This window comes from Merops nubicus, unplaced genomic scaffold, assembly GCF_000691845.1.
Source record: "Merops nubicus isolate BGI_N331 unplaced genomic scaffold, ASM69184v1 scaffold16943, whole genome shotgun sequence".
Lineage (NCBI taxonomy): Eukaryota > Metazoa > Chordata > Aves > Coraciiformes > Meropidae > Merops > Merops nubicus.
This window is the reverse complement of record NW_008598408.1, coordinates 3,636-13,197: the sequence shown is the minus strand read 5'-3', so window position 1 is coordinate 13,197 and position 9,562 is coordinate 3,636. Positions and strand designations below refer to the sequence as shown.

Here is a 9,562-nt window from a genome sequence, read left to right as displayed (position 1 = left end):
AGGTCAGGAATGCCAAGGCATAGCTGGAGCTGAACTTGGCAAGGCATGCAAAGAAAAACAAGAAGGGCTTCTACAAGTATGTAAAACAGAAAAGGAAGGTCAAAGAAAGCACACTCCACTGATGAGCAGCAATGCTGAGCTAGTAACAACAGATGAGGAAAAGGCTGAGGTCCTCAACAACATTTTTGCCTCAGTTTTCACTGGCAGCTTCTCCCCTCACAGCTCTCAAGTTGATGGGCCACAAGACAGGGACCAGGGAGACAAAGTCCCTCTCATCATAAAAGGTTTGCGACTACCCAAGGAACCTTAACAGTCACAAGTCCATGGGGCCTGATGAGATGCACCCAGAGTACTGAAAGAATTGGCTGATGCAGTTGCCAAGGCACTGTCTATAATATTTGAAAAGCCCTGGCAGTCAGGTGAGGTCCCTGGTGACTGGAAGAAAGGAAACATCACCCCTATTTTTAAAAAGGGTAGAAAGGAAGACCCAGGAACTGCCGACCTGTCAGCCTCACCTCTGTGCCTGGGAAGATCAGGGAGCAGATCCTCCTAGAAGAAGTGCTAAGGTACATGGAGGATGGGGAGGTGATTCCAGACAGCCAGCATGACTTTACAAGGGGCACGTCCTGCCTGACCAACTCAGTGGCCTTCTACAAAGAAGTGACTGCATCAGTGGACAACGGAAGAGCTACAGATGTCATCTATCTGGACTTCTGAAGTCCTTTGAACACAAAGATGGAGAAATATGGGTTTGGTGGGTGGACTGTTCAGTGGATGAGAAACTGGCTGGATGGTTGCATCCAGACAGTAGTAGTCAACAGCTTGATGTCCACATGGCACAGTCAGATGACCATCCTCAACAAGTACCAGTCCAATGTTTTCTTCAGATCTCCTCTTGCTATTAACATACTTTGAAAAGCCCTTCTTGGTAACTGACACAACACTGGCCAGTGTCAACTCTAATTGAACCTTAGCCTTTAATTTCCTCTCCCTGCATATATGAACCAGAGCTCTGTAATCTTCCTGTGAAGCCTGATCTTGCTTCCAGAGATCATACAATTTCTTTTTGCTCTTGAGCTCCACAATTTTTACCTCTGAGCTTGTTCAGCCAAGCTGGTCTTCTACACAGCTTGCTTGACTTGCAACACAATGGAATTGGCTGCCCCTGTGCTTCTTAAAATCTGACTAGCACTCGTGAACTCCTAACCCCTCAAACGCAGATTCCCAGGGTACTCTGTTATACCTCTCAAATCAAATTATTAGGCTTACTTCTAAATATTCTATTAATTAGAGAACTGGTTCTCCCACTGTAACTGCAACATGAATTTCCCCAAATGGGAGGGAATGAGGGAGAAATAACAGTTATAGTACCCACCACACTTAACTTGGCAGTGACCTGTCTTTACTGCAGCTTAAATCCTTCTAAGAAGGTGGCTAGCTATGCTGAGGGAAGTCAGATTTTAGATTGCTGTTATAGTACATATAGAATTAGAGTAACCTACAGGTCTTTGATCAGTAAGAAACTCAAACAAAACACTGCAGTTAGCACGAATACATTGCTGGTCACACATCTTGTAAATTTGCCCAGCCTCTTAGAAGGGTTGTGAGGACAAGTACTACCATGAGTGGATTTATTTATTCAAAGCAATAAGAAATTTCAAAGCGGGGTCCAGTTTCAGATCTCTTAGGCCTCAGATTCATGTTTCTATCTCTAGAACTTGATTCCTCAATGAAGAATCAACATTTCTTTTACCTACCTGCAGAGTCACAGACCCTCTCAGAAAGTTCTATGCGAGCATAACGCTTTGCTTCAGGACCTTCTGTCTGTCCAGTTACACAATATCCTGCTGTTTTTCTCATTTTCTTATTCCAGATTATTGCCATTTTTTCTGGTAACTGAAAAACAAAAAGTACATGTAATCTGCCCTCTCTTACCTTCTCCTGGCCCTCTGACTTCCCTTTGTAGTTACTACAAAGCCAGTACAGGATTTATCTATTAGTGCTCTTAATACTGTTGTCACTTAAAAGGCAAAACCACCCTCCTCCTTATTCCTATTCTCAGTCTCTGTAACCAACACACAGTTTCACAATGCAGGATGAGACAAGAAGTCCCTTAATTCTTCTGTTGTCTCAAACAGTGGCTAACACATGCTGTTTAAGAGGGAATACAAGGACAAGGCAGGCATAAAAATTTCCTCTTCAAAAAAAAGCACTTTTCCCAACTGCTAGCCATTTGCAAGACAAGACTTCACTGAGCCACTGCTGGCTCTGTTGCATTAAGTAGCCCTTAAAGTTGTTTTCTGGTGTTTTGGGGATAGTGTGTGTATATATGCATTGTTAGCATCCACAACAGCCCATGATCAAAAGGTTCTACAGCTTAGTAATCTACAGGTCAGGCACCATCTGCTTTGGTGGTTCTGAACCTGCAGCTTGCCATTTTAACTCCTCACAATGCAAGAGGGTAGAAGGGTAGTTAATCACCCCCTGCTTATCCTCTGTGCTGCCTCTGATTGTATAAGCCCTTACCATATCTATCTTGGTCAGCTCTTCTTTAACTAACAGAGATGACAAAAAACTTTTAGTAAATGAGCTTAAGTAAATGGTCCAACAGTAGCACCAGTACAGCTACAGGGCTGAGGCACTGGCAAGCAGGGTATTTTGCCTTCTGCAATAGTGAGGCTGTTCAGCTCAGCTTTACGTGAAAACAGCTCAGCAATGTTTTTTCAGCTGTCCAGACACATTCTCCTTTCTGAAGGAAATTCTCTTGAAATTACTGAGGGCAGTGTCCTTCATTTCAAGGATGTTTCTCAACAGAGGAAGGTGTCCAGTACCCAAAAAGATGTAAATATCAAGACAGCTGTTCTTCAAAATTAAACCTTCAATTTGAAATGCAACTTACAGTTCTAGATTCACCCAAAACTGTTATTCAAAGGGCAAGCAGCTTTTAAGTCTGCTCCAGAATGGCAGACATAAACACACAACAGGAATGAAGATTGCATGTATCATGTTTAAGTACAAGGCAACAGGCCTTCACAACAAAGGCAAGTGCTTTTATTCATCAGTCTCTTCTTCCCAACATACACTCCTACCATTTGCCTTTTGTTGCAGGCAAGAAAGTTGTGTTACAAGGAGCCATTAGGCTGTGGTAATGCTGCCGAGTTCGCTAGTAGGTGTTACTTCAGTAACAGCTGAATGAGCAATTGTGGAGCAACGTGGAGCTTCTTTCAGCAGCACAAAGCTGTAACTGCCTTTGCTGGGGTCTACTAACATAGAGGCAGCACAAGAAACATTCTTGGGCTGCTGAGTTCATGACCATGCAGGTACTAGAAAATACATGAAGATAAACAGTCACCTCTTCATAGATGAAACTGATCTAAAGCTCCTCATGTAGCAGTTTATCTCATCAAGGACAGTTGGACACCACCCAGACTGCTCACTGAAGATGGTACCCCATTACAGCAGGGAAAGCAAGCCAAAATGAAAGCCTCTTTCAAAGAAATTGCTTGAACTAATTAAAACATAAGTCATTGCTATGAAGCTTAACTTCTACTAACTGAAGAGGATAAAGAACAATAACATCTAAAAGAGAGGAGCAAACAGTATTTTAGAATTGTAGGTTTTGTTTTGAAACAAACCTTCTGCTCAAAGATGGTACTATTATACAGACAGTAGAGCTTCTGTGCCAGCTCCTCTTTATTTTTCTTGAAATGCTTCACATAGTGGGAAGTCGGATCTGAGAGATCCTTCAGGAAACAGCCAGGCACTGAGCATACCCTGGGCCTGTAAGAAAAGCCATAAAGCAGTGTACTGAAGTACAGAGATACCACATCGAAAAACAATGGCCACTTTGTAGCCAATAAAAATGTCTGGGGTGCTGCCACTGGCATAAATGTCTCCTGACTCTTCACTAGCTTGCCCTCACGAGGCCAGAGTGGTGCACGTGCTCACACTGTCCTCTTGCCCCCTTCAGGGACATGAAGGGGCAGAGCTACTGCAATAGGTCTGCAGTTATTTCATTAATTCACAGAACTAGATTATGAAGACTTTTAAGTAGGAAAAGAGGGTGGCTCAGGTCTTTGTGACACTGAGCCACAACGACATCAAAACAATCAATATATGGACAGTCCCAATAATCACCCACAATAAAAGTAAGTTTTCAGAAACATAGCCAACAACGTTCTGAGAATCCTCAGGAATTCATTCAGAGGAAGCAGATATTCCACTAGGATTACCAACTTCAATACTGCAGTATTCTGACAAAGTGTAATCTTCGAGCACATCATATAAGTTTTTGTATTGTTATACAGATAGAAAATGACTAAAGGAAGCATCTATGGCTAAAAGGCAGAATAAAGGTACCTATTAGAAACGAAAAAGACCTTCTTCTAAAAAGCTTAAGTTGCATTCATATATAGAAACATGAAATCTGCAATTTGTAAGTATACACGCCAAAAATATCAAAGACAAGTTTGTTAAAAAGCATGAATTACTAATAGAATCAGTTTTGATATATTTTCAGAGACAGGCAGCTGGACAGGTAGAATCTATAGGGCAGTGTGTGTCAGAAGTGTGCTCTGCCAACACAAGGTATTAGCAAGAGAGCTAACATTTACAGAAAAGATTTGACATCTCTCAAATATATTTGCTGTCAATTCCTCTAAGGAGAGATTAGTTTATATTCTCCCTGTCATACCTGAGACTGAAACCTTTGATTTCCAGGTACTTAACCATTAACAACTGCTGAATTGGCAGCAGAAGTGTCTAGGTGCCAGAAAAATCAGAATGCCATCCTAGGCAAAACGTTTAGCATCTTTCTGTCCATCTATAATGGTCCTAGAACATAGTAAAGATTGGAAACACTTACGTTTTCTCTGCCTTTGCTGATGGTGAGCTACTGACCAATTCGTTCCTAGGAATTCTGGCAGTAACATTGGAAGGTGTTTCCTGAAGTGAAATGGAGTTTGGCCTTGGTGTCTTGACTCTTCCTCCTTTCAATGACTGAGCATTTTCACAGGGTGGCTTGATGTTTTCTGCGTCAACAAAAGAAGACACGGGATTACACACCATCAAAGAATCAGGAGCATAAATGCCAGGTAACATAACTGTGAAAAAAGTTAAGTATTCCACCTCAGCACAGACTCTCACTGTGCATATTTGAATCCAAAGGCTTTTATGAGTGGTGGAATAGCAATTTCCTGTTATTTACTACAAAAATGATCAGTGAAGGAATGACAAATTCCAAACTTTCAAACATTCAGCTAGGAGGAATTGGAAGGAAAAGCAGTTGTGACCTCACTGTGACATTTCACCAATCCAAAATCCATCACCAGCACATTGGGAACAGTGATGCAGAGATACAGATACAGATCATTTCAACAAAAATATCATTCTAACCCCTTGTGTACCAGAAGACACTTTATCTCACAGGTAAATTCCAATCAGATAGCTGCCTATTTCCCCAGTCCACATCTGTCCAGACTGCTACAATGATTGACCTTCACATCAGAAATCAAGAACTGCTTTAAGTTAGGGGAACAGTTAAAGAAAAGCTATTTGGCCCACTTCACTATTTAACCACATACAGAGAAGCCTATGCAGCTGCTGGCTGACCTGCAGAATAAGATCTGTAGATTACATTAACATAGTCCAACATAAAAAAAAATAATTATTTGTTCTTTCTGAGGACATATTTCTCTTCCATCAGCCGTCCTCTTCCATAGGTCTCCTTGCCCTGAACTAGTCCTTGTTACTGAGGAAGGCATCCTGTGTTTACTTGTCTAGAAGGAGATCAAGTTTTCACCTGCTCTTACTCAGCAATAGCCCTTTTCCCACTTTGCAAGATTTCAGATGGAGTTTACTTAAGTTAGTCAAAGCAGAGAAAGATTCTGATTTAGGAAATTCTCATTATAAACTCTATTTTTAAAAATGTCAATTATAAATCCAAATACTAAATTAGCAGCATCTAAACTGTTCAAAATTTCAGCCAAAACGACAGCTTCGCATTAACTGCTATCATACCTAAAAAAAAATTTGATAACGTCATTAAAAAACACCAGTTGATTTGTTTTCAAAACAATTTTTAAAACTAAAAATGCCAACAATTATAGGAATTATAAAAAAATAGTGAAAAACTTAAATCTTGATACACAAGACTAGTAGAATCAGTCAGAATGCTCAGTAATTTCTAATGCCATCAAATTGCAAGACGCAGGGATGTATTTCTGCTCCATATGCTGCACAAATTAAGAGTTGGACAATCAGCACTACCATTGCTGCCAGTAGGTAGCTTGCAAGTTAGCAAGGAACAATTGCTTACCTATTGTGCTTGGCTGGTAGACAGTCCTCCTTGTGCTTAAGATGGGGGTTTGGGATACGCTTCGTTTCCTTATCCGTTCCATTAATGACTCGAATTCGTCATCTGAGCTCTCCGATTCCACCCCTGTACTTCGCTGTGGTGCCACAGCTGGCCCTCTGCTTTCTGAACTCTTTTCACAGCTTCTTTCTTTCTGTCTAACAAGTAAGTCAGGACTGCCTCTGGAAATTGATTCCTTCATATTTTCTGGAGATGAAAGTTCTATGCATCTCCAACTCTCTTTGAAGTCTTTCACTCCCCATTTTGGGTGGTCATGCCATGAACTTTCTACAAAGACAGAATTTTCAGTGTCACTTGAAGCCTCTGGATACTGCAATTCTTGGCAGCAAGTCTTTTTCTTTCCAGAGGCCATCAATTTCTTTGGTGTTTGAAGATCTTTCTGTGCTGCAATTCAAAAGAAACAGCTTAAACTTTTGGTAGTTTCATTCAGAACTGCCTTTGTCTTAACACAAAAATCCTTCGAGAGGTAGGAAGACACAAATAATAGAAAAATATCTTTGCATTTTCTTTTTTACACTGTCATTTGCCATCATACTAAATGGAGAGTCACTGACATGTTAAAAGAAAAGGTAGCTTAAACCCCATGTATGTACACATCAGCCATCAGGCCTAACAATCCTACATAGGTAGTTAATGCTGACATAATCTTTATTCATGGAATGGTTGTGGTTGGAAGAGATCTTCAAGATCATCTAGTTCCAACCTGCCTGCCATAGGCAGGGACAGCTTCCAGTAAACCAGGTAGCTGAAAGCCCCATCTAACCTGACCTTGAACACTTCCAGAGAGGAGACACAGCCACAGCTTCTCTGGGCAACCTGTTTCAGTGTCTCTCTACCCTCACAGTAAAGAGCTTCTTCCTAATAGCTAATGTAAATCTACCCACACCCAGTTTAAAACCATTACCCCTTGTGTTGTCACGACACTCCCTGACAGAGTCTCTCCCCATCTTTCAGAGTAAGGCTGAACATTTCGTATTGAAGTTTTACAAAACCAGCAAGTGAAGTCAGTCTTAGCTGACTGGGCCATGGCCTACAGCACGTAGTGCACACTTCCTAGCAAAGTTTCTGACATCACAGATTTGACCTATCGAGATCAAGGGATCATGTCAGATCTATGGGTAACTTTTTTGCTTCTGGTCCACTTTTGCTTCCCCTCATTTCTCCTCAATTAAGCATTCCATCAGCTTTTATAGAGTCCATAGCTGCCATACATGTTTCAGGGTTGACATTCACACCAGCTGCAAGAGATACTGCCCTTCCTCATCAGGGATCAGAGCTTCTCCAGCTTCACATGAGATCACTGTTATCATCCTTCATCTGCTAGAGTTCTATCACCTGATCGCTGCATAGTGGCTGTGTAAAGAATTCCAGAGCCTTGTTTACTCCTTTCAGGAAAGTCCAGTTTGCTTGTATCAATGACAAGTGTGTCAGACAGCTGTAGTCAGGCTCTGAATGTTACTAAACCAAGGCACTTTTCATCCCTTGGGGGAAAACAAGGATTCTCTGCTCAGACAAGCACTGAAACCCCTCAAGTCATGGTTTGTCAGAGCATCTTATAGCCACTGTTAAAAGGATTACACGTAGGGCCTTGCCTAAAGAAGCTCCAAAATAAAAGATCCTATCTATGGCTCTGCATCATGCCTAGGCAAGAGTGGTCCGATTGCAAACACCTCCATCAAACTGGAGGTGTCTAGCCTAACAACAGTTACCCTCTCGGTGTCTTTTGGCCACAGAATGAGCTGGTACAGTCACTGGAATGCTGTTTTTGCATATCCTGATTCTTTCTCCACAGTGATCACCTCATATTTGCAGCTCAGTCTAATCAACCACGAGTTGCTACTCTTTTTACAGACCCAAATACTAGCAGATAGCTTACAGCATCTGCAGACCCACACCAATGCTTCAAAATGTACATTTGTCAGAACAGTTCTACCATGCTTTCCTCTGCAAGCCCCAAAAGAAACAGAAAAGCCTCTCCTCTGTTACCCTCAAGGAAGAGACTTGAGTCTCTTGTGTTTAACAAGGTCTCTCAAATTTATGAGCTCAGCAATGAATCTATCTTTCCACCCATTAAAATGCCTGCTTCATACCATTCTTTGTTGTTCTGTTCCTCACTTTAAAGTCCAAGAAGAAATCATCTGAGCTATCAATTGAGTCCTTCAAACTGCAACACAAGCAAATAGTGTGAAAAAGTAGGCAAAACCAGGAAAACAGAAGAATTTGCATTACTTAAAAAAAAAATCAAACCAGAAAAAGCTACCCAGTATAACATTACCAGTTGCTCACAGCAAATGTTGCAAACTAGGCCCATTAAGGGGAATGGCAATAGAGCACATATACTTCCAAACATCATGTTTTACATTTGACCTGAATACAGAGATTGAGCACATAACAGTTCTTCTGTCTGAATTCACTCCTATAAACACATCTGCCTATGAATCTCTAAAACTTTACAGTTTTTCTGTATTCTGAATAGTAGGCATGATACAGAAAACACATAAACAAACATTGGAAAGTCAATAATTACAGCACTCACCTTGCATCCGCCTTTTTAGAAACAGATTTGGGAGTTTTCATTCTGGTTAAAACTGAAACAATAAAAGATTAAGAACAAGCTTCTGTCTCTTTTGTCGTGCACTTTTTTTTTTTTTAAGAGAAAAGTTTGCAACTAGTAAAAATATGGTCTGAAGACTTAAAAAAACCCACAACACACAAACATAAAAATCCTTTACATAATTCCAACTCTCAATTCCACAAAGCTGACAGAAGCTTTCCAGCATTTCCTTCACTATTCACTCCTTAACAGCACTTACCTGGCTTTGTATTGGGCATCTGTTTTGCAGTATACACTGTAGCCTCCTTATATGTGTGGATCATTGGGCGTGGAATTGAATGTCTCTATCAATATTTTCTCCAAGCATTTCAATGACCGCAGGCCCTAGTTTTCATACTGCAAAGCCGCCTCCATCTGCCTATTCCACTCAGCAATTTCAAAAAAACGTTCAGACAAAATGCTAACAATAATATCCCACTGTAGAACAGCAATACAATACTACTTCTCAGAAATAAATGCTTTTTAATCACTCCAGGGATATTGTGGTGACTGCTAAACAACTAGAGAGCAGCACAGCACACCCTTGATGTAGCAAAAGATTGAAAGTAGTGAACGACTCTTGAAACAGCAGAAAT

The 9,562-nt window shown here is 40.9% G+C and overlaps 1 protein-coding gene across 1 annotated transcript in view; it reads right to left on the bottom strand.

Annotated features, from left to right (window-relative positions):
- ACRC (acidic repeat containing) overlaps window positions 1–9,250 on the bottom strand; it is a 14,737-nt gene extending 5,487 nt beyond the window's left edge. The window contains exons 1-7 of the mRNA XM_008937040.1: window positions 9,187–9,250; window positions 8,910–8,961; window positions 8,464–8,537; window positions 6,317–6,757; window positions 4,865–5,030; window positions 3,636–3,780; window positions 1,758–1,896 (exon numbers count right to left, since the gene is read on the bottom strand). Coding sequence (XP_008935288.1) covers window positions 1,758–1,896; window positions 3,636–3,780; window positions 4,865–5,030; window positions 6,317–6,757; window positions 8,464–8,537; window positions 8,910–8,961; window positions 9,187–9,250 — 1,081 coding nt within the window. The remainder of the gene's footprint in view (window positions 1–1,757; window positions 1,897–3,635; window positions 3,781–4,864; window positions 5,031–6,316; window positions 6,758–8,463; window positions 8,538–8,909; window positions 8,962–9,186) is intronic.
- Window positions 9,251–9,562: the final 312 nt, after the last annotated feature.